We start from the raw sequence: 26,440 nt of genomic DNA, 5'->3' as shown, positions 1-26,440 counted from the left end.
GCCGATGCCCTTTTGTGGGACATAAATCCCCTTTTCTGTTTCACTTTTCTGCCCAACCTTCAGAAATGAAAGAGGAAACTGCTGGGATTATTTTACATCAATGTATATGTATATCCTGGTGACTCAGAACTGGCTGTAGGAGTCTTGCAAAGTTCTGTTTAAGTTACTGTTAAATCTCTGGTACTGGGGCCACATCCTCTGCCATGAACCTGAAATGTTGATGGAGTAAAGATCTGGACAAGTGGTTTAGGTACCAAAGACTATATTAAATGCAAATCATTATTGCTGTCCAGCTCGGACTGTACATTAAAGTTACAAAAGAACCCACATTGGGCCACAAGGATGAGTGGTGCCCACTTGCATTTCTAACACAAAGAACACATGGTAAAAAGACGTAATTTTCAATTTAGTAGCAAAAACCACTTATCAAAAAAAAAACATTTGGTACTTAGAGTATACATTTGATATGACATGTAACACTACAGAAAGATGTCTTCCGGTCACAGGTCTTTAAATTTGTCCTTGTTAACCTCCATCCACTGTTGGAACTTCTTGACTTTGGGGTTGAGTTTGTGGGTCATCTCCACATCCCGGTCGGGTTTTGTCATGTAGAATCGGAACATATTGGCCATCCCCTTCGCTTCTGGGAAGTCGCGTTTCTCAAACTCGTCAGGATGAATCTGAGGATACAACACCATGTTTGTATACATTAGTTTGCTTTTGTAGAAGAAGACGGGCACCAAGAAAGAATATACTTTGGCACCAAATGTCCGAACCCGAGGCTCGACCTTAGTATTAGTGACCAATTTGGCATCTCAGAAAGTGGCCCAAGTTGAACGAGAGCTGCCCCTTTTGGAGGTTTGTATAGTCAGCAGGGCCGGTGCAAGGTTTCTCTGCACCCTAGGCAAATAGTCAGCAGCAGCCCCCCCCCCCCCCCTCTCCCCCCACCCAGGTAACCGCCTCACAATTTATCGGTTTGGGTTAGGATATTGGGGTTACGGTATTAGGGATAGGAAATAAGGGTTGATTTATCAGTGTGGGTTAAGGTTAGGTGTTATTATTAGGGATATATATATATATATATATATATATATATGTTACATACGATATCCTGGCGCTCGGGATGCCGGCTGTCAGAATACGGACAGCGACATCCAGAAGATTAAAATCCCAACACTTGCTAATTATGTAAACTAACCCTGATCCCTAATCTTCCACCACCCCCCCTTCCTAATCCTAACCCTCCCCAGTGGTGCCTAACCTTAACTCCCCCTTCCCCCAGCCTAACCCTAACCCTTCCTCCCCCAAAGCCTAATCCTAACCCTCCCCAGGGCTGCCTAATCCCCCCTACCCACAGCAAAACCCTCCCACCCCTGCAGACTAACCCTAACCCACCCAACCCCGCAGCCTAACCTCTCCCCCAAAATAGTAATTTGGACCCATCCTACAATGCTACACTGGTTCCCCAAGCCCAGCTGTTCATACTGGAAACGCACAGACTATATAGCATTAACGTATATCTATATCTTTATATCTATATTCCCTCCAATGGCGGCACTCAGGTCTCGTAAATAATGACAACAGGACACGGCTCTGATCGGCAACGTTTCAGCGCTTTTATCAAGCCACATAAAAGCACTGTGAGCACACTAAATGAGCTGAAACTCACATTGTAGCACACTGAATGAGCCGAAACTCACATTGTAGCATACTGAATGAGCCGAAATTCACATTGTAGCATACTGAATGAGCCGACATTCACATTGTAGCACACTGAATGAGCCAACAGTCAAATTGTAGCACACTGAACGAGCCGACATTCACATTGTAGCACACTGAATGAGCCGACAGTCACATTGTAGCACACTGAATGAGCCGGCATTCACATTGTAGCACACTGAATGAGCCGACAGTCACATTGTAGCACACTGAATGAGCCGAAATTCACATTGTAGCACACTGAATGAGCCGACATTCACATTGTAGCACACTGAATGAGCCGACAGTCATATTGTAGCACACTGAATGAGCCGACATTCACATTGTAGCACACTGAATGAGCCGACATTCACATTGTAGCACACTGAATGAGCCGAAATTCACATTATAGCACACTGAATGAGCCGACATTCACATTGTAGCACACTGAATGAGACGAAATTCACATAATAGCACACTGAATGAGCCAAATTTCACATTATAGCACGCGGAATGAGCCGAAATTCACATTGTAGCACACTGAATGAGCTGAAATTGTGACAGCAGGGACAGCCAGAGTGACGAAAGGGACAGCCAGAGAGAAGACAGGGACAGCCAGAGAGAAGACAGGGACAGCCAGAGAGATGACAGGGACAGCCAGAGAGACGACAGGGAGGCATTCTGGCGGGCGGGATGCTGCTGTCGGGATTGTGACAGCTGGCATCCCACCCAAACGGTAAACCATACGGAACATATATATATATATATATATATATATATATATATATATAGTACAATTTTGTGTACTCCTTATATGTTTTTGTTTACCATACCCCCACCCCTTATATGCGTTGTGCTTATCCCCCCCCCCCCCTCCCCCCCTCCCTTTCCTTTATATAAATTATACCTAACAACCCTAATTTAGTTTAATGTCATGGTGCCATATACGATTTTCACTTACATAAATTTGATGTCTGTGGCAGGGGGGACTTTTTGTCCTAGAAGTGCGGTTCCAATGCAGCACTCCATCGCTCCTCTCTGCACACAGAGCTTGCAGGGGCAGGATGTGGAGCTGGCCGGGGTCAGGCAGATACAAGGGAGCCTGGAGCAGGTGAGCAGCGGCCAGCAGCTTGTGGAAAACGATGGGCGACTGAGGGAGCATGCAAGGCTCGGGGCAGTGACCGGACCTCCCTGCCTGCGGCTTTGAGAGGGGGCGCTGCAGGACGAGAAGGGAGAAAACGATGCTTCTGCTGCTTGTCCGGCCAGAAGAGAGACACAGCAGCATCGCGCAGCAGGCCGACTGTCAGCCTCTGACAGTCAATAAGGGTGGCCCGGCCGCAAGTGCTTTGACTGTACGGAGCCTTGCTGACTTCTTTCATTGCGGCGGCGGAGGTGAGCGGGAGCCGCTGCTGTTGACTGGCGGTTGTGTCCAGTCGTGGCAAAAGCAATTCACCCTGGCCGGTGAGGAGGGTGACTGACAGTGGTGGCTGCGGCTGGCCAGACCCGCGCCGCGGCAGCCACTAGAATAATTTTTAAAACTGGTTCAGCAGGAGCTTGCCGCCCTCTAGTGGCCGGCGCCCATAGGCAGCTGCCTAAAGCTGCCTAATGGTAGCGCCGGCCCTGATAGTCAGAATACAAATGTATATACAGGCCCGCAGTGGTCCTCTTCCCACTTCAATTACCAACATGTCCAATGACGATCTGGCCAGTTGCAACTAATCATTTTAGGACAATTTAAATCTTAAGAGTCTCATTTTTAGAAGCTAAAGCTTCTCAAAATGAATTGTGGTGGTGTTGCCTATAGCAACCAATCAGACTTTGTCTATTATTTCTCTATTGCATCCTAGAAAATGATAGACAGAATCTGATTGGTTGCTATGGGCAACACCACCACTTTAGTCTAAGTAAATATACTCCTCATTTGGGAAACCATAAGTTGGTCATTGAGTCACTTCATTGAAAATTCTATGTAAAGACTTTGACTCTTCATGGCTACCAGAAATGTTTCTTAGGTCAAATGTATTTAACAGAGACCCGTGGCGTGACTATAAATTAGGCGCCCACCCAAAAAGTTTCAGGCGCCCCCACCACCACCACCACAGTAACTGCTCGTTGTCAGGGGACCCCTCCGGCTGCCACAGGTCTGCAGTCCTGTTGCGCCTGCCCCCATTAAAAACGTCCCTCCCAAAATGGCAACCAACACCTCTAGCATCCTTAATAACTGTCTCCTCTGAGGTGGTGGCCATTTTGGGGGGCCAAAGAGAAGTATCTCCAGTTCCAGGAAGTGGCATAGCAATAGCCCCCGCCCAAAAGCCACCCCACGCCTCTAAGCCAGTTTGGGGTCTGCGGGGGCTATTGCTACACCACTGACAGAGACTTCAACGTAGGACACGTCTGGCACAAGACCAACCAACTACGAAAGATACAGCCACAGGACACTCACCTTGGCGTCTTTAATGGTCTTCCCGGTGACTTTGGACATTATTGCGGCATACTGCTCCGCCGTCAGCTTCTCTGCGCTGAGCCCAATGGTCTTCCCTTTGTAGTGTGACGGATGTTTTAGGATGGTGACAACGGCAGGACCCAGATCTGCCACAGATATCCCATCCAGGGGTACATCGCCCACTGGCAGGCCTTAAAACAAGACATGATGAATGGATCAGAAACCTTTGTGCAATGAAGTCCAGGCATACAATACTGGATTACAGTATTCTTGGTCATTAGCAAGAGGTTTTTTAGATCAAAAGTTTTTATAAAAAGATGTTTTTCAGACAAACTATTAAAAAAAAGAGCATTTCCAAAAAGTAAAAATGTTGAGGTAAATTGCCATTTAAAATCAACTCATCGAGGCTGATTCCGTAGTGTTAGTAAAGCACAAAAGCACTAGTAACTGTGCACATGGACAACCCACGCTGCAATGTACGGGGGGGGGGGGGGGTGGCAAGTACATTTATTTTTTGCATGCAGGGTAAATGCTGGCTAATTTTGCACGTAGACCATAAATGCTGGACAACTTGATTTTTATACTGCAATGTAGATTTGAGGTTGGACATAACTCTCTCAAATCTAACTCTGTCTCACATGATACATCTGCCCCACCTGCAGTGCAGAATGGTTTTGCATAGGAGTACAGTTCAAACATAAAACCCCATCTTCAACCAGGCTCGGGCCCGGGACACTGAGCATGGGTTGAAACCAGGGCTTTCTGTTAAAGTCCCCATTAAAACATGGGTGACAACCCGGGTTATTCCCAGGTTGCCACCCCTCACAACGGACATGGGCCTTCCAGTACCTGCGTATTCCAGTTTATAGTGGACACTTAGAGGTGATGTTATCTCCAAGAGCTACTGTCCCCCACAAATCAGCTCCTTTGAGGCGTGATCCAGGTCATCAAGACCCAGGTCATACTTTCAGGCAGGTGCCATGGCACTGTGCCGGGTTGCTAGTCCAGGGAATAACCCTTGTCGATTGAAGGGTAACAGGACCCGGGACGGTCAACCCCGTGGAGACCCTTTCAGACATAAGCCGGACCCGCTTTGAACCTGGGTTTTTGCTCTATGTCTGAAAGGGGTATTACTTTTTTTATGCTTTACCCCACCTCAGAATCCGGTCCATTATATAATTTTACCCTCTGGAGCTCCTTCTGTTCTTCTCTCACTTTACGTTTGTTATGTGCGTATACCAATAATTGTGTAATGTTGTCACTCTTGCTTTTGAGGTAAGTGGTAACCACTACTACCTGTATTATACCGATAGGCAAATAATTTGTAGGATTTGGTGCTTTACTGGAGATAAAGTGTTTTGGGTTTTTTTTTTTCAAAAAATCTGGAGTCTACAAAAACTTGTAGGGCAATCTAACACCAAATTATCCCCCAATTTGCGTGACGTGTAGAATCACCGGACACACACACATACATATATATATACTCCCCCTCGTACATATTGAGTAGCACGCCTCATCCTTGCACTTTTGTGGCTTGAACGTATCCAGCAGGTTCTCGTAGTAGAAGGCAAGCCTGACGCTGGTGATGTGGCACTCCAAGTGCTTAAAGTACTCCTCCACCTCGCCTTTAAAGTCAAAGTGCGGAACGGAGAGATGCCCTCCAGTGGCCTTCTTCACGTTCTCCAAGCCACTGTAGACCACATGCTCCACGTGCAGGTGCTTACACAAATCCGCCACCAATTTCCCCTGGAACACAAAAACGGTAAAGTCAATATGGACATATTGTATATTTAGTGGATCAGTGGATCTCAAACTTTTTTGAGTCATGTCACACTAGAATATATATATATATATATATATATATATATATATTTTTTGTTTTCACGACACCCCCTAGGCCAAAAGTTTCTTATTGTGAAGTTCAAAAAAACATAAAATTATGTCAATGGTGTTTATATGTCATCATTAGGTTTAGTTATGTGGTGAGGGGCAGGGTTCATGATGTATCTGTTAGATTCGATCTGGGTGACAATACCCTTACCACAACATCCTTGGTTTTGGAGATCATGTGGTATGATAAATGAGGTGGGGATGGGGGTCCATAGGCAAATAGGGTGTTGCCCGGTACCCCCCTCCTCTTGGCAAGTGCTGCTGCAGCTGCACATGTCCGGTCTACCAAGTTTGCTGTGTGTGTGGAGCTGAATCCTCAATCAGTGCATTGAACCAGAGAGTAGTTATTAGGAAGAAGAGACAGGGGCCTTACCATGAGGTGGGAGAATGTTGCTTAGAAAATACAGTAGTGGTTCTATTGTGTTTGTGAATTTATTTATTATGGTATTATTATCCTTTTCCTGACCACTTATCATATTGAAATTATTTGAATATGTTTGATACCGCCTATACTATAGACCTTCTCTAGTGCTAAATATTAATACTGTATTCCATACAGCATCCAGTGTATAAACAGACCAATGTGTTTACATTAATGTCCAGAGTCATTACTACGTTCTTCTACCGCTCCCACAGACTCCCGCACTTGCTCCAATGTTCCGCGGAGAGGGAGATTGTGGATTGCACTTGTAAACCTCCCTCTAGAAATCCTGCATTGGACACTGGGGTTTTTGGCAAGTTTCATAAGAATTCATTTCAATTGTTGTATTGCACAGAAAATGTCAGATTATTTGGTGAGACACTTCTGAATCAGGTGGAATGGTTACGGTTTTAAAAAACCTGTTGTGTTGCAAAATGTTGACACCAGAACGTCAACTATGTCAATAGGCTCTTTAAGCTCAAACCTACCGACCTGTCGAAGCACAATCCCCAGCCTAACCCTAACCCTAAATCTCCCACTATAATATACTGTTGCTATTGTGACTGTCGACATAATACAATTATAATTATCATTCTTTTAGTACACTTTAGTTCATTTAATTTGTTACTATTAGTTACATCACCTGTGGTCATGTCCATTACATTTCATAACTGTGCTTATTTATAATAAATGGCAACTCAAGCTCCTAATATTGTATGAATGCAACAATTTAGATAATTTGTGTTATATTTTAACAATGTTGGGAAATTTGCTTTGTAATGCACAAGAGCAATGGGCAACATCAAGCATCACTATCTTCTATCTAAAGCCAACCCATCGTGCAGTGACGATGTGACCACAAGGTGGCACTGTTGTCTAGAAATATATATTTGAAACCTGCAGACAGAGAATGCAACATGACAGCTTCTGCTCATTAATGAATGTACATTTATTGTTTTTTTAATTATTATTCATGATGTCACTGCCATGACTGTAGTCTTTACCTGGGTGAGTTCCTTGCCCTTATCGGAATGGCCCCAGGAATCGGTGACCAAGAAAACACCATAGGCGCCCTTCAGTGCGGCCGCCAGGCTTTCCTTGTTGTCCAGATCCGCGCACACGACCTCCGCTCCGGCCTGTTTCAGCTTGTCAGCTGCTGGTTTGCTGGTGTCCCGAGTCACCGCCCTGACCGCAAAGTGCCCATCATGCAATAGAGCCTCGGCTACTGATCCGCCCTGAGCTCCTGTGGGAGACAGTGATTTAGGTATAGTGACCAATCGTAAAAAAATGTCTGTGTTCATCCGGTATCTCGCACGGCCGCCAAACTAGGGCGTCATTGCATCTGGCCCCAGTGTTGGACTGAGGCATAAGGGGCCCACCGGGGGGGGGGGATGCAGTGGTAGGGGCCCATATTTAGAGATATGGCCAGTCTCATGAACGGGTGTGGCCAGCCACCACATTGGTTTGCCTAACCATGAAAGAGTGCATGGGCTGGGCCCCTTGATAAGTATATATAGTAAATACTGCTAATGCATGCATGATAATGTACCAGAGTAATACACCATAGTCCTGTGCAGTATAAGGTAACATGTATAATGTACAATTCAAGTGCACAGTCTGGAACCTGATCCATAGTGGAGGAGAAGGGCCACCCAGACAGTGAGGCCCACCGGTGGTTTCCCCTATACCCCTGTGGGCCAGTCCAACTCTGTCTGGCCCTGTGTATCTTGTTTTCAATAGACTATAAGCTAATAGTATGTTATTCAGAATTTGGTTCTTCTTTGTGTTTTTTACATTGGGGAACAGGCAATAGATCTATTTGTGGCTAACAAATAGATGTTTACTTTGATCAAGTCCAAATATGCTAGGATATCTGATATTACAATCCAAAATACACAGAAGTAAAGGCATACTTGCCTACTCTCCCGGAATGACCGGGAGGCTCCCGAAAATCGGGTGACCCTCCCGGCCCCCCGGAAGAGCAGGCAAGTCTCCCGATTCGCGGGGTCCCCCCTGCCCATCCGCCCACTTAGTGTGTAAAGTGGGCGGTCCGGGCAGTTGATGACGCGATTCTTGCTGAATCGCGTCATCATAGCCACGCCCCCTGCAGTGTAATGCCAGTGATTGCGGCATTACAGAGCTGGGGGTGTGGCTTAAAGGAGGCGTCATTGTGACCCCGCCCTTGCTCCGCCCCCACTTTGCCCTTGCCCCGCCTCCGGCCCACCCCCTCCTCTACGTCACAGCCTCCCCTGCCCGCCCTCTGAGCCGACCTGGCTGCTCTCTCCCGCAGGGAGCAGCCAGAAAGTAGGTAAGCATGAGTAAAGGCAGTTAGACCTGAATTAGAATTATATGGGGTTATCTAATTAGCCGTGATAACACGATATATGATTGCGGCTAATGTTATGGCATCTATATCCTGAAGAATCGGCCTATGTCGCTGCCAGAGATATCCTATTCCAAAATGGCGATAACAGGATTTGCGCGATAATTTTAGCCAGCAAAAGCTGAGATAAATATAGGAGAAAGTGGGGAAATCTGCCTGTACCCCCCAAAAAAAGCCAAACTACTATAGGAAAACATAGAAATCTACTAGTGGCTATAATAAAACTGTTTGGTGTCATTACATTGCGTCGAATGGTTTTAAATGCATTTTTTTTAAGCAATTTAAAAAATTGTAGAAAGCTATTTTTATTCTGCAAAATAAATGCTCTCATTAAATTTGGGGGTACATAAAAATGGGTATAAGTATATATTTGGGTCATTTTAGGGGACTTTTAAATAAAAGTGGAAATGGACCAATCACTCCCACCAGCAAGTCTAAAAAAACACCTGTCCCACTCATACAGCCCCCCAATGTACCTGTCCCATACCTTGTACCCCAATTTCCATCCCTTTGCATTTTTTAACCCCAAAAATGGAATGTCATTAATGGGCAATTAAAAATAATTAAAAACGTCTAAGTGCCTAATTATTAGTCACTTGGGGTTGTCCCAGGGGTTCAGAACCAAATCCCAACATTTTTAACTAAATATAGGGATTTTGCACTACTTATCCCCTGCTCAGAGATAGGGATCCCGTCTCTAGGTCAACAGTAAGTAGGTGGACAATGTTTAGGTCGACCTCTATTGGTCGACAGTAAGTATGTCGACATGACCTAGATCGACAGGTCAAAAGGTCGACATGTCATAGGTCAAAAGGTCGACATGAGTTTTTCACTTTTTTCCCTTCATTTTTTGAACTTTTTCCTACTTAACGATCCACGCGGACTAAGAGTGGGAATAGTAACCTGCGCAGAATGAAGCGAGCCATGTGAGGGGACACGGTGCACTAATTGGGCTTCCCGGTCACTGTACGGAGAAAATACACTAAAAAAACATTAAAAACTCATGTCGACCTTTTGACCTGTCGACCTAGACAAAGTCAACCTAAACACCCTGTTGACCTAGCATCCCTGTCGACCAATAGTGGTCGACCTAAACATTGTCGACCTACTTACCATCGTCCTTACATACCACACCCCTATGATAAACCGGGTGTGGTATGGTTTGCCAACGGTCGGGGTCCCAGCGACCAGCATACCAGCGCCGGAATCCCGACCGCCGTCATACCGACAGGTGGGCGAGCGCAAATGAGCACCTTGCGGGCACGTTGGCGCGCTACGTGTGCCACGCTTTCTATTTTCCCTCCAGGGGGGTCGTGGACCCCAAGAGGGAGAAAAGATGTCGGTATGCCGGCGGTCGGGATTCCGGCACTGGTATGGTGGTCGCCGGGAGCCCGGCCTGCCGGCAACCTGAATACCACCCGATAAACCCTATGGAGACTTATTGCAAATAACTTATCCCTGCTAATAGGATACAGAATGATCGCATTTGCGATAATGTATCACGAAACCGCATTGTTGCAGCTAATTGGATACCCCCCTGTGTAAAAACAGATTTTGCAATATGGTATCACTGACCAGGGGCCTCCCACCTTGCAGACAGGGACACTACAGTCTGGCTCTATTGAGAAAACAGATGGCAAGAGAGTGCACATGACTGACAAAAGACCCAGGCGCTCCACAGCAGACAGAACAACACCCTATGCTAGGACTCTGATTATCCTGTAAAACTGCTTTCAGGAATTTGGCTAAGTATCATTTCTTTTTTATTAATGATATTGTAAATAAATGATTGTTTAAACTGTTCTGAGGTGTCCCCGCCTCTCACTATGCCTCCGATATAATATTTCCACTGGGAACAATGACCAAAACACTCCTCTACTACTTCTACAACCCTTAGAATTTACAGCACCCGGCGCATTATTCCACAAAATAAATATGAAAGGTGGATGAGTATGGGAGACACAGAACTGCGGGTGAGGAGAGGAAACAGAGCAGCAGAGGTTGTGGCACAAAGTCAACAACTTTGGGCAGCACGGATGGTGTAATGGATAGCATTGCTGCCTCACAGCACTTTGATTTCCCCCACGGCCCCAACTGTGTGGAGTTTGTATCTTCTCCTCATGCTTGCTTGGGTTTGATCCGGGTGCTCCGGTCTCCTCCCATGAGCCAATAATATACTGGTAGGTAAAAATGTTTTAGGGCAGACTACATGGGCCAAGTGGTTCTTATCTGCCATCACATTCTGTGTTTGTAACTTGCTCACCCCACAGGGATATGGCCGTTAGGGCGACACAACTTAGGTCGACATGTACTAGGTCGACAGGTCAAAAGGTCAACTTGATGTTTTCACTTTTTCCCCCCATTTTTGGACTTTTTCATACTTTACAATCCACGTGGACTACAATTGGGAACGGTAACCTGTGCCATGCGAGGGGACGCGGTGCACTAATTGGGGTTCCCCATTACTTTACGAAGAAAACAACACCCAAAAAAGTAAAAAAACTCGTGTCGACCTTTTCACCCGTCGACTTAGTACATGTCGACCTAATGCCAGTGTCGACCTTCAGTGGTCAACCTAATAACTGTCGACCTAAGTTGTGTCAACCCAATGACCCATACCCATCCCAGGCCGTGATATTTGTGCATGCATGTAAGTCGCACAGGACATACCATCACTGGTCGCACCATTGTGTGCACGTATATTGAGGCTCACATTCTAAGAAGTGTATTGGAAATGCATTATGCCTTTTGGGGGGGTTTAATCCATGGGTCACTTACAGCTTTCTCAACCCTCCTATCTCTCTTCTGGTCAGGAACTCCATCGATAGTTCATGAAACCAGATACTCTTGTGTTTCTGCCTGCACTGCATACTATCCTGCTCACATTCTGTCTGCCTGGTTCAGCTGCTGCACAAGAGGGAGAGCTAGTGATGTCAGAGTGCTGCGGACAGGGGCCCCCCTGACAGAGGTGAGCCCGGGGAACAGTATCTCCTGCGCTCCCCTTCATCTTAATCTGGCTATGGCTATATGCAAAAGCAGCCAGTATTTACTCTGCCCTGAAAAATATAAATATATTTGCTGCCCTTGCATGGCAATATGGTTTGCCCAAAGTGGTTGTGCAACAGGGGAGCAGTATTGTTAGAACGTTGCACATGCTACATCCATCAAAAAGCGCACACGCGGACAATGCAGCGTCTGACTCAGAAGCAGGCCCAGTGTGTTATACATGTGCAGATTTGTACACACTGGTCACAAGAGCTTGCTATCTATTTGGAACATATTCAGATGGCTAGGCTCCCGTCTATCAGTGTGTGAACATAACTTTCCAGGTGTCTCATGGACCTCACCCTACTCACACAATACTGGTACGGTAAGACGCCAGCTATATGCTAACATGATGCCAGAATAATAATCCCACTTCAATCCTATGTTTTACTAGTATGCTCCAGAGCCAAAAGCTATGTTTACAGACTGACTTGGAACATACACTGGCATGTTATAGGGCAGGGGGGTTTGGGGGGTTCTGCTGGCTCTAATCCCACAGGCAAACAAATCGTGGAGGTCACAGAGGCAAAACATCTGCTGAGTAACTTTGTACATGGATTTCCATAAGTGCACAGTGTTTGCAGAGACACAGAAGCATGCACAGGCTGAGGGGCAGGGCTGACGCCAGGATGAAGTGAACCAAGGCGATCACAGGGCACCATGGGGGTATCTAAAATACAGACACACAATGGGCCCCGAGTCGGACTGGGGCATGAAAGGCCCACTGGGGGAGTTCAGTTATAGGGGCCCATGCTTAGGGGTGTGGCCATCCACCACAGAGGCTGAGTCGCTCACTTTCAGTGTCTGTCCATGCAGCAATACTGATTGGTGCGTCCTTAGACTCCATTACACCAGCCCTACCATAGGTGCAGTTTCTCCATCCAGGTATGCCCTCCTATGTGAGCGAACCAGTGTCTGTGTACACAGCCACTGTCAGTGACGTCCAGTAGCAGATCTTGCCACGGGCAAGCAGGACTTTTCCCCGGGGCACCGCCATCCGGAGGGTGCCGCACCAGGGCAAGATCCGCTACTGCTGTGCCCCCCTGCTGCCCGCTGTGTCCCGCTGTGAAGGGAACTAGACGCGTAGCGTCTAGTTTCCCTTCGTGGAGAGGACCTTTACTGTGCGGTGCGCGATGACGTCATCACCCACCGCACAGCATTTCAGCGGCGCTACTACTGTACGGGGCGTAACTGACCACGCCCCCTGTATGAAGCCACGCCCCTATTTCCCACCGGGGCGCAAAAAGCCATAGAACCGGCCCTGGTGACGTCTATAAGACAGACCACCTCCGTGCGCACACTAAGATAACTGCAACTCTGCACTATTGGGACGTATGCGCGGTGTGACTTACAAATGTGTCCTCATATCACTGCTGTAATTGCGAGAAACAGCCCCTCTCAGCACGCAATGTTCTGAGAGACTCTGCCAGTGTCGGACGTCTTTTTGCTTCTTCTTAGCCGAAACTGTTTTTCAATTGCAACACTTTGCAGCTAGGACGCACCAAGAGACTGTGATCATATGAAATAAAGCAACTGGAGACTTAATAAACTTAAGCAGGACCATTACTGTAAAATGAGTAGAGGTATGGAATACAAGCAGTGATGTGAGGCAGCTTTGGAGAGGGAACTCGGCGGGGGTCTACTCTGCTGGCTGCAGGCGGGTGGGAAGAATGGCTGTGCTGTGGTGCAGACCGGACCCAGGACCTGGACCGGTGGTGTGCAGATGTCTGGATGGGACCTGTCCTGCAATGGTGGTGAGTGCTCTGCTGGCACTATACTGGTGGCATTATGTGTAACTGGCACTCTACTGAGGGCATTATGTGTATCCGGCACTACACTGAGGGCATTATGTGTATCTAGGACTATACTAGTGGCATTATGTATATCTGGCACTACACTGAGGGCATTATGTGTATCTGGGTGTCACGATCCGGGTATCTGGACGCCATTTCTTACCCATCAGATGCCTCCTAAGGCTGGCTCAGCGCTCCAGGACCGGATCCCATCTGTTATCCTGATGTGTACATTCCTGTATCCTCTCCTGTCACTCTGGGACGCTGTCACAGTAAACGCCATATTACACCTGGCATGGCGTCTCCCGCGGCCTCCGCCGCCGTCCCTGAACTTCTGCATGCAGAGTGTCTGAGTGGCGATTACGTCAGCCGCGGCCTCCGCTGTGTCCGCGTGGTTGGATGTGCATCTGTCAGCCTGGCGCCTCCTGTCTTCGGTGGCCGGCGCCGCCATTACTGTTTTCATTACCACATGGATTACAAACCAAACTTCCCTCCAAGTGTCTGCATGGGCGCAGCCATCTTGGATTCTGTCAGCTGATCATTTCCACCAATCTGTTCTCAGTATTGATAATCTGCATAATTGCCTAGCCAATCCCTTCCTTGCTGCAGGTATAAATACACTGTGCCTGAGCAAGGAAGGCGTCAGTGCTTTGGTTGTCAAACCTAGTTCCTGTTTGTCTCTCTCCTGTGATTGTCTTCCAGGTTCCAGCTCCTGTCTCAAGACTTCCACCATAGAGACCCGCACCAGCATTCCACCTGCGGTGTAGCCTGACTCTCCAATCCATTGTGGATTCATCTGTTTCCAGCTACAACATTACCTGCTTCCAGCTCAGCTTCCAGCAGAGTACAGCTTCCCTTAAAGGGCCGGTGTCCTTTCTACACTTTACCACTCTCCACCGGTATTATTGTTTCTCCGCTCTCAAGTTCTACATTTCAGTTCATATTTCATCGCTCCCAAGTTCATTTATTATTTAACTGGTTCCAGCCAGTATCCACTCCGTGCTAACAACAGTCTGGTTCCAGCCAGTATCCACAGCAGCTGTTTTATCTTCAGCAACCCAGCTTTTCCTGGAACACCAGCTGGCACAATCCTGGGTTATCTCCATTGCTACAGTCGGGCCTGGTAAGGACTTTCCATCTAGAAGATCATAAGAACTATCTCACACTACCAGTGCCCTGTGGCTCCTGCCATCCTGTAGTACCCAGGAACTGTATTTATTCTTTGCTGACTTTTACGTTTTCTTTTACTGCTGCTGTGTTGCGGAGTTGTCATAATAAACATCATTGACTTTTATCCAAGTTGTCGTGGTCACGCCTTCGGGCAGTTATTATTCATGTTACTTACATGTCCAGGGGTCTGATACAACCTCCCAGGTTCCGGTACATCTCAGCCCCTACAACTGAGGCTGCCTCCCGTCAGCTCAGGCCCTCAGTTGTGACAGTAAGCACTGACCTAATGAATCCAGCCGGAGACCAGGATCAAGCGGCCAGGCCGATGCAAGAACTGGCAGCCCGACTAGAACATCAGGAGGCTGCACAGGGCCACATCATCCGCTGTCTCCAGGATCTCTCTACTCGGCTGGATGGGATTCAGACAACTCTCCGTGGATCAGGCGCGTCTGGTGCGTCAACCACAGTGACTCCAGCTATAACCCCACCCACCTTACCCATTTCTGCTCCACGTCTTCCAACGCCAGCAAAATTTGACGGATCTCCAAGATTCTGCAGGGGATTTCTCAACCAGTGTGAGATTCAGTTTGAGCTACAACCTGGCAATTTTCCCAGTGACCGTACAAAAATTGCCTACATTATTTCTCTTCTCAGTGGCTCAGCCCTTGATTGGGCATCACCGTTATGGGAGAGGTCCGACACCCTGCTATCTTCCTACACTGCCTTCGTGTCAACATTCAGGCGCATCTTCGACGAGCCAGGCCGGGTAACCTCAGCTTCATCCGAGATTCTCCGTTTACGCCAGGGGTCACGTACTGTAGGACAATATCTGATACAGTTCCAGATCCTGGCATCCGAACTGGCATGGAACGACGAGGCCCTGTATGCTGCATTCTGGCATGGCTTATCTGAGCGTATTAAAGATGAGTTAGCTACCAGAGACTTACCTTCTAAGTTAGATGAGCTAATCTCACTCTGCACGAAAGTTGATTTACGTTTCAGAGAGAGAGCAACTGAGCGTGGAAGATCATCTGCTCCAAAATCTTCTGCTCCTCCTCCTCGTCAACTGTCACCATCTAAAGATGAGCCCATGCAACTTGGCCGTTCCCGTTTAACTCCTGCTGAGCGCCGAAGACGTCTCTCCGAGTTTCTCTGTCTCTATTGTGCAGCTCCGTCTCACACCATTAATGCCTGTCCCAAACGTCCGGGAAACTCCAAATCCTAGCTCGCCAAGGAGAGGGCCGGCTAGGAGTAATGATCTCCTCTCCATCTCCTCAAGATTGTAATCTCCCAGTCTCGCTTCAAGTTGCTCAACGTTATCGGAACGTCATTGCCCTCCTTGATTCCGGAGCAGCTGGGAACTTTATTACCGAAGCCTATGTTAAACGGTGGTCCCTACCCACCGAGAGACTTCCTTCGTCCATTTCTTTAACTGCCGTGGATGGCAGCAAAATTTTTGATGCAGTTATTTCTTTAAGGACTCTACCAGTTCGTCTGAGAGTGGGAGTTCTTCATTCCGAACTTATTTCTTTTTTAGTGATTCCAAGAGCCACACATCCTGTGGTCCTGGGCCTTCCATGGCTCCGTCTTCACAATCCTACAATTGATTGGACGACTACGCAAATCCTGGCATGGGGTTCCTCCTGTGCTGAGACATGTTTGTTTAAAGTATTGCCTGTCTGTTCTTCCTCCCCCAGGTCGTCTGATGTTCCACCTCCTCCATATCAAGATTTCACGGATGTGTTCAGTAAAGCTTCTGCTGATATCCTTCCTCCTCATAGAGAATGGGACTGTCCGATTGATCTCGTTCCAGGGAAGGTTCCACCTCGAGGCCGAACTTATCCGTTGTCTCTGCCTGAGACGCATTCTATGGAGGAATATATTAAAGAGAACCTAGCAAAGGGGTTCATTCGACCTTCTTCTTCTCCAGCCGGCGCAGGCTTCTTTTTTGTAAAAAAGAAAGATGGTGGTCTGCGGCCGTGCATCGACTACAGAGGTTTGAACGACATTACCATCAAGAACCGTTATCCTTTACCCCTGATTACTGAGCTCTTTGACAGAGTTAGCGGAGCTACCATCTTTACAAAGCTGGACTTGCGAGGTGCATACAATCTCATCCGGATCCGTGAGGGTGACGAGTGGAAGACCGCCTTTAACACCCGTGACGGACATTATGAGTACCTCGTCATGCCCTTCGGATTGAGCAATGCTCCAGCTGTCTTCCAGCATTTTGTCAATGAGATCTTCAGAGACATTCTATACCGTCATGTCGTGGTCTATCTAGACGATATCCTCATTTTTGCCAACGATTTAGAGGAACATCGTTTTTGGGTTAAAGAGGTTCTGTCCCGTCTCCGTGTCAATCATCTCTATTGCAAATTAGAAAAATGCGTCTTTGAAGTCAAGTCCATTCCGTTTCTAGGGTACATTGTGTCCGGTTCCGGACTAGAGATGGATCCTGAGAAACTACAAGCAATCCAAAATTGGCCGGTACCCTTAACCCTCAAAGGGGTCCAGAGGTTCTTAGGGTTCGCCAACTATTACCGAAAGTTTATACGAGACTTTTCCACCATTGTGGCGCCTATTACTGCTTTCACTAAGAAGGGTGCTAACCCGTCCAAGTGGTCTGAAGAAGCCATGCAAGCATTTCATCTTTTAAAACAAAGGTTCATCTCTGCGCCTGTTCTGAAACAGCCTGACATCGACTCTCCTTTCATCTTAGAGGTGGATGCCTCCTCCGTTGGAGTAGGAGCGGTGTTATCTCAGAGGGCTAAAGATGGCCATTTACACCCTTGCAGTTTCTTCTCCCGGAAGTTCTCCCCAGCTGAGCGCAACTATGCCATTGGCGACCAGGAGTTGCTAGCCATCAAGCTCGCTCTAGAAGAGTGGAGGTATCTGTTGGAGGGAGCTTCTCATTCAATCACCATACTTACAGACCACAAGAACCTTTTATACCTGAAGGGCGCACAATGTCTCAACCCTCGTCAGGCCAGATGGGCACTTTTCTTTTCCAGGTTCGACTTTAAACTCCAGTTCTGTCCGGGCTCTCAGAATCGCAAGGCCGATGCCCTTTCCCGCTCATGGGAGCAAGAAAATGAGTCAGAGTCTTCAGACAAGCATCCTATTATAAATCCGTTGGCATTCTCCACGGTAGGGATGGACTCTACGCCCCCATCAGGGAAAAGTTTTGTGAAGCCGATGCTAAGGAAGAAGCTCATGCATTGGGCCCATGCTTCCCGTTTTGCCGGACATACAGGTATCCAAAAAACCCTGGAGTTTATCTCTAGGTCCTATTGGTGGCCAACTCTGAAAAAGGACGTCTTGGAGTTTATTGCATCTTGCCCAAAGTGTGCCCAACATAAAGTATCCCGCCAGTCGCCTGCGGGGCAACTGGTTCCACTATCCGTTCCCCGTCGACCATGGACCCACTTGTCGATGGACTTCATTACAGACTTACCCATGTGCAACAAGTTCAATACCATCTGGGTGGTAGTTGACCGGTTCACCAAGATGGCACACTTCATTCCTCTCACCGGTCTTCCGTCAGCTTCCAAGTTGGCTCAAGTATTCATACAAGAGATCTTCCGACTCCACGGTCTTCCTGAAGAAATTATCTCAGATCGAGGAGTTCAATTCACAGCCAAATTCTGGCGAAGTTTATGTCAAGTCCTCCAAGTCAAGCTAAAGTTTTCCACGGCTTACCATCCTCAGACCAATGGTCAAACCGAGAGGGTGAATCAGGACTTGGAGGCCTTCCTCCGCATCTATGTGTCCTCCTCTCAAGATGACTGGGTTCAATTACTTCCCTGGGCCGAGTTCTGTCATAACAACCAGTATCATTCTTCATCTGCTTCAACACCATTCTTCACTAACTTTGGATTCCACCCTAAAGTCCCTGAGTTCCAACCGCTTCCAGCAACTTCTGTTCCCGCAGTGGATATCACCTTGCATCAGTTTGCCAATATCTGGAAGAGCATACGATCAGCTCTGCTCAAGGCATCGTTCAGGTACAAGAAGTTTGCGGATAAGAAGCGTCGAGCAGTTCCTGCTCTCAAGGTGGGTGATCGGGTATGGTTATCCACGAAGAATTTGAGGTTAAGAGTTCCCAGTATGAAGTTTGCACCTCGCTATATCGGTCCTTTCAAGATTGAACAAGTTATCAATCCTGTTGCTTACAGACTCCAGTTGCCTCCCTTCTTAAAAATACCCAGGACATTCCATGTTTCCCTGTTGAAACCGCTGATCTTGAATCGGTTTCATTCCTCACTTCCTCCAACTCCGAAAGTCCAAACTCAACGAGGCGTTGAGTATGAAGTGGCCAAGATCCTGGACTCACGTCACCGTTACGGTCAACTACAATATCTTATTGACTGGAAGGGTTATGGTCCTGAGGAACGTTCATGGACCAATGCTTCTGATGTCCATGCTCCTGCCTTGGTCCGGAGATTCCATTCCAAGTTTCCTCAAAAGCCAAAGAAGTGTCCTGGGGCCACTCCTAAAGGGGGGGGTGCTGTCACGATCCGGGTATCTGGACGCCATTTCTTACCCATAAGATGCCTCCTAAGGCTGGCTCAGCGCTCCAGGACCGGATCCCATCTGTTATCCTGATGTGTACATTCCTGTATCCTCTCCTGTCACTCTGGGACGCTGTCACAGTAAACGCCATATTACACCTGGCATGGCGTCTCCCGCGGCCTCCGCAGCCGTCCCTGAACTTCTGCATGCAGAGTGTCTGAGTGGCGATTACGTCAGCCGCGGCCTCCGCTGTGTCCGCGTGGTTGGATGTGCATCTGTCAGCCTGGCGCCTCCTGTCTTCGGTGGCCGGCGCCGCCATTACTGTTTTCATTACCACATGGATTACAAACCAAACTTCCCTCCAAGTGTCTGCATGGGCGCAGCCATCTTGGATTCTGTCAGCTGATCATTTCCACCAATCTGTTCTCAGTATTGATAATCTGCATAATTGCCTAGCCAATCCCTTCCTTGCTGCAGGTATAAATACACTGTGCCTGAGCAAGGAAGGCGTCAGTGCTTTGGTTGTCAAACCTAGTTCCTGTTTGTCTCTCTCCTGTGATTGTCTTCCAGGTTCCAGCTCCTGTCTCAAGACTTCCACCATAGAGACCCGCACCAGCATTCCACCTGCGGTGTAGCCTGACTCTCCAATCCATTGTGGATTCATCTGTTTCCAGCTACAACATTACCTGCTTCCAGCTCAGCTTCCAGCAGAGTACAGCTTCCCTTAAAGGGCCGGTGTCCTTTCTACACTTTACCACTCTCCACCGGTATTATTGTTTCTCCGCTCTCAAGTTCTACATTTCAGTTCATATTTCATCGCTCCCAAGTTCATTTATTATTTAACTGGTTCCAGCCAGTATCCACTCCGTGCTAACAACAGTCTGGTTCCAGCCAGTATCCACAGCAGCTGTTTTATCTTCAGCAACCCAGCTTTTCCTGGAACACCAGCTGGCACAATCCTGGGTTATCTCCATTGCTACAGTCGGGCCTGGTAAGGACTTTCCATCTAGAAGATCATAAGAACTATCTCACACTACCAGTGCCCTGTGGCTCCTGCCATCCTGTAGTACCCAGGAACTGTATTTATTCTTTGCTGACTTTTACGTTTTCTTTTACTGCTGCTGTGTTGCGGAGTTGTCATAATAAACATCATTGACTTTTATCCAAGTTGTCGTGGTCACGCCTTCGGGCAGTTATTATTCATGTTACTTACATGTCCAGGGGTCTGATACAACCTCCCAGGTTCCGGTACATCTCAGCCCCTACAACTGAGGCTGCCTCCCGTCAGCTCAGGCCCTCAGTTGTGACACTGGGACTATACTAGTGGCATTATGTGTAACTGGCACTCTACTGGGGGCATTATGTGTATCTGGCACTACACTGAGGGCATTATGTGTATCTGGCACTACACTGAGGGCATTATGTGTATCTGGCACTACACTGAGGGCATTATGTGTATCTGGGACTATACTAGTGGCATTATGTGTAACTGGCACTCTACTGGGGGCATTATGTGTATCTGGCACTACACTGAGGGCATTATGTGTATCTGGCACTACACTGAGGGCATTATGTGTATCTGGGACTATACTGGAGACATTATGTGTAACTGGCACTCTACTGGGGGCATTATGTGTATCTGGGACTATACTGGAGACATTATGTGTAACTGGCACTCTACTGGGGGCATTATGTGTATCTGGCACTACACTGAGGGCATTATGTGTATCTGAGACTATACTAGTGGCATTATGTGTAACTGGCACTCTATTGGGGGCATTATGTGTATCTGGCACTACACTGAGGGCATTATGTGTATCTGGGACTATACTAGTGGCATTATGTGTAACTGGCACTATATTGAGGGCATTATGTGTATCTGGGACTATACTGAGGGCATTATATGTGTCTGGCACTACTGGGGATATTATGTGCATCTGCACTACTAGGGGCATTATGTGTAACTGGCACTATTGTGGACATTACTGTGTACATTTTGTGTAAGGAGCACTAATGTGGGCATTTTGTAAGGCCACGCCTACTTTCCCAGGAGGGCGCGCGCATCGGAGGTGGGGTGGCACTTCAGAAATTGCCCATGAATGTAGTTACAAAAATCCAAATGGCACTTGGCAAGAAAAAAGGTTCCCCAACCCTGCTGTATATATATTTATATATAAGACCTCAGTACCACTTTTGGGCATCAGGTGGCGATGTAGGGCTCTTCCAAACAAAATATATATTGTGCAGTTTATAAACTATGCAGACAGGATTAATATAATGTAACATTATACAAAATACTTTTAAAATTTGCAGGTAATGTGGCTGATGCCAAGTTGGTCGCTGTTGTGTCCCAAAACACAGGAGCCATTTGAGTCCACTAAAGAAGCTGCAATTGTTTGTTTCTATATGTAAAGCTGCAATTATTGCAAGATAATCTGCAGCTTTTATTGCATAGCCAGGCATAAGCCACAGACACATACAGTACGCAAGTGTATAGCCTTTTGTTTGGCATGGAAAATTTGCATTTGCTATTAGGCATCAATAAAACATCAAGTAATTCTCTGCAATAATACAGCCAGAACAATTCCCCGTCTCACATTTAAAAAAAAATAAATAAATGGGAAATTACAAGCGACCACTTCATGTGCGTGCAGCTGATGTTCTAGGCACACGCAGTGCGATTTCATGGAAGATGTGCTACACTAACTGGCATAGGGCCTGATTCATGTTTGGAAGTAAAGCCAAAAGGCAAGCAAAACCATGCTTCAGGTGGAGCAGATGTAACATGTGCAGAGAGATTGGGGTGTGTTCAAACTGAAATCTAAATTGCAATGTAAAAATTTCATCTGTTTAACATCTGTGGGCTACATGCAAAAGCAGTCAGTATTTACCCTGCACAGAAACAATATAGCCCAGCCAAATCTAACTCTCTCTGCACATGTTACTTCTGCCCCACCTGCAGTGCAGCATTGTTTTTGGCTTTACTTACAAACATGATTCAGGCCCATTGTACACACGCCACATCAGCCCAATGTGTATATAGGCATACTAAGAATATATGAAAGATGTGATGTGGCATTTGCCAAAGGCGGTGGAATGACACCCACTAATATTCTGCATTTCTTCCCCCCGCTGCGGAAGTGCCCATTTATATAATCTATTGTATTCCAAATCCCCATTTAATATCCTGCGTCTGCCCCGAAGCATACACAGTGACCCGCCCCAATCACCAGAAACCTGTCAGAGTTCCCTTTATTTATGTGACAGTTACAAAGCGTCTTATAAGTCACAGTACTCAGCAATTACTGCCTGTTCCCGGGAATCCAATGCAGATATTTCCCTGTATGTACGGACCTCTAGAAATTATTATTATTTTTGCAAGTCAAATTAATCTAAGTTTTAATATACAAACAAGTAGACAAATCACCACGTCGTGATCACAGGTTTCCATAGACAAAACAAAAATAGCCAAGACGTTTCACTGCAAAACTGCAAATATGCCTTAAAAAAGTCCAAAACTTTACATGGGGGCAGCGATGTCTAAAAGTGACAGTCATAGAAAGAAACTGACGGCTATATACATTATGACCAAGTGTAAATGTAAGCATGGCTTACTGCAATAGTATTTTATACACAGAACATAGGGCCTCATTCAGACCTGATCACAACAGCCAAATATTTCTCTAATGGGCAAAACCATGTGCAGTGCAGGTGGGGCAGATGTAACATGTGAGAGTTAGATTTGGGTGGGGTGTGTTCAAACTGAAATCTGAATTGCAGTGTAAAATACAGCAGCCACTATTTACCCTGCACAGAAACAAAATAACCCACCCAAATCTAACTCTCTCTGCACATGTTACATCTGCCCCACCTGCACTGCACATGGTTTTGCCCATTACAAAAATATTTTGCTTTTGCGATCAGGTCTGAATTAGGCCCATAGAGGCATAAAAGTAAAAATATATAAAGGAAACAGAAAATAATAATAAAAAAAGTAGATAAGAGAAGAAGGGAAAGGAGGGGGGAAGGAAGGGATGGGGGGAGCCACCGGGAACCCAATGACCAAGAGGCGACTGCCAAATCATAAAACAGCAGAAAGAATTCTGAGGCTCCCATCAGGGATTTGTAGCAAGCAGGCTCGCAGAATTCCAACCAGGAAAATCACACCTTGGAGTAGTTCCTACACTGACCACCAGAGGACATTATAATATCATCCAGCTCTACCCTCTGGAACCAGTTGACAACTGGGGAGGGGAAGATTTCTGAAAATAATGTTACATCACCCACTGCATCTGCCATCTGTACATTACACATATAACATCAGTAGCGCACGCAGGGGGGGTATCCGAGTACCTAGAAACCCCCCATGAAGAGCTGGCTTTGCCCTGTTTAAAACTACAGTTGGGGGGATGAATCCAACCTCTGAAAGAAAGTGGGGCAGTTACCCATAGCAACCAATCAACTCCCAGCTATCATTTAGCTAACACAGTCTATAAAATGACAGTTAGTAGCTGATTGGTTAATATGTGCAAAGTCTCTGCCTTATCTCTCTGAGGTTTGCTACACTTCCCCTAGTGTGCGGCAATACTTCCTACTTCATAATCACATCCCGCAGCTTGCAATCAATGACAAGTATTTACATGGGGACAGAAAAGTAAAAGAAAGCTAGGATGGAAACTCCGGAAATATCCCTTCAAGCATACAATGATATCACTAGTCATTGGGGTTTGAATTTGAACCCTCCATACTGTTACCTAGGAGACTGCAATCCGTTCTTACTCTCCCTCAAGTATGAGAAAAGTTAGATACACACTGCCCGACTTTCGGGATTCAGAACAGCCAATAATGTCCGATAATTGAATAGTGTGTATGCAGGAGTGCTGGAATGTTTCAAGAGATGAATGGAAATGGAGTGTTTACCGGATCCCCGGCACCCGTTGGGTAGTGTGTACCTAGCTTAAGACAAGAAGAAACCGTATATAGATTTTGTAAGCACAAAAGACCACAGGGAACAGTAAATGGTGTGAGAGGACGTGATCCAGAGGAATATCCAAATCCCAGTGATCTGGCTGAAGTTACCCATAGACCTCCATGAGAGAGGGACAATCCACTCACCTGTGGCTCCAAAGACAGTGATAATCTTCTTCCCGGCCATGGAGAACGTAGCTAGAGATAATCAGATATGATAAACCCAGAGGAGAGAGTAAGCTTTATATAAAGGCACCAGGTGTCCCTTCTCTGCCCACCTGGAACCCAGTGCCTGTGACTCAGCACGGCAAACAATTCCCCATCCAAGAGGCTTAGGCCTGTCCAGGACCGCTTTGTCTTTATACCTGAATGAACAATTATTAGGTGATCCCTGTGCACACAGACAGGGCGCAGTCCTATTTCTGGAAGCCGGCCAGCCAATAGCCATCGCTGGGCTTAAGACTTGGGCACAGTCTTCCCATAACAAAAGCCAAGTTACCAGGTGCCAGGTGAGCGGTCCAAGACAAAGTTTGAAAGTTTTTGATCCAAAGAATATACATTTTACTATATATGATAACAACACAAATATTGTACAGCAGAGATTAGTTCTAACGAAGCATTGTGTATGTAATAGAATGATTTAGCAAGTTAGTAAATAATACTTTAATCCTGCTTGAATTGATGATGTAGACATATGCGATGTATGTGCCCAAGATAACATTGCAGACAGAGTATGACAGAGTTTTGTACAATTATTTCCCTTATAGGCTAAGGTTAGTAAACCAAGTTCAGTTATGTATAAAGTGCCAGCATAAACACAGCAATACAACAAGGCTGAGTATGAACAGAGAGACACTTACATTCCAACCAACAGTAGGGAGGAGGGGAGAGGGACGGGATCCGGTCTTTAGGTCAAGCATGCTTAGCTCGACACTGTCTAGGTCGACCACTATTGGTCGACAGTAAGTCGGCCTACATGGTTTCTAGGTCGAGAGGGACTCTAGGTCGACGTGAGTTTTTCAAATTTTTCCCCCCATTGTTTTTACCTTTTCATACTTTATGATCCACGTGGCCTACAAGTGGGAACGGTAGGGGTAGCGGAGCGAGGCACCTTGCCCGAAGCTCGCTCGCCATGTGAGGGGACACGGTGCACTAATTTGGGTTCCCGGTCACTGTACGGAGAAAACAACACCAAAAAAAGTGAAAAAACTCATGTCGACCTTATGTCATGTCAACCTAGAACATATCGACCTAGACTCCGTCGACCTAGACACCATGTTGACCTACTTACTGTCAACCAATAGTGGTCGTCCTAGACACTGCCGACCTAAGTGTGGTCGACCTAACATACCACACCCTAGAGGGACAATGGGCACCTGCAAAAAAAAAGGTGTGGCCTTGTGGTCCTGGGACATGACTTTAACCAATTAATTCGCCAGTATGTATTTGGAGCACCTGGAGGAAAAACTTACCCGAACATGGGGAGAACATACAGTCTTATCACAGGTAGTGCCTTGGTGGGAATCAAACCAAAGACCTCAGGGCTGCCTGATGCCAGGGCCAAACCGGGATTTAGTCAGGGGGGGTTCCATGTGGTCTACTACGGCATACCGGCGCTCGGGATCCTGGAGTCCAGCATACCGACACCGGTATCCGAGCGTTGGTATGCCGGCAGCGGGGCGAGCGCCATGCTGTGGGCAAGGTGGTGCGTTACGTGCGCCACGCTATATATTCTCCCTCCAGGGGTGTCGTGGACACCCCAAGAGGGAAAATAGTTGTCGGAATGCCAGCTGTCGGGATTCCGGCACCGGTATGCTGAGCGCCGGGATCCCGACAGCTGGCATATGAAGTGCCACCCGTTTCCGTGTGTGTATGTACGTATATATGCAGACTGTATGTTTACATATATATAGCACACAAATTCATACATACACATATACATACACAAACATATAGACATACACAAGCACACAAACAAACACACATACTTACATAAATACAGTGTCTCCGTCTCAAAAATAAAAAGTTTTGCTCATCAGGGGGGGTTTTCAGGTACTCGGACCCGCCCCCCCACCCCCCACCCTGCGTGCGCCACTGTGATGCAGAGGCGGACG

General features: G+C 46.9%; 1 protein-coding gene across 1 annotated transcript; it reads right to left on the bottom strand.

The window, feature by feature from the left end:
* Positions 1–245: 245 nt before the first annotated feature.
* On the bottom strand, positions 246–24,589 carry LOC134945875 (nmrA-like family domain-containing protein 1). The gene is made up of 5 exons (XM_063935423.1): positions 24,474–24,589; positions 7,457–7,695; positions 5,638–5,887; positions 4,142–4,332; positions 246–680 (listed from the first exon to the last, which is right to left on the bottom strand). Exons 1-5 carry the CDS (start codon positions 24,511–24,513, stop codon positions 501–503), a joined length of 900 nt encoding a protein of 299 aa, XP_063791493.1. The 5' UTR covers positions 24,514–24,589; the 3' UTR covers positions 246–500.
* Between the last annotated feature and the right edge of the window lie 1,851 nt (positions 24,590–26,440).

Source organism: Pseudophryne corroboree, chromosome 7 (genome assembly GCF_028390025.1).
Source record: "Pseudophryne corroboree isolate aPseCor3 chromosome 7, aPseCor3.hap2, whole genome shotgun sequence".
In the NCBI taxonomy this organism is placed as follows: Eukaryota; Metazoa; Chordata; class Amphibia; order Anura; family Myobatrachidae; genus Pseudophryne; species Pseudophryne corroboree.
This window is presented reverse-complemented; position numbering and strand designations above follow the sequence as displayed.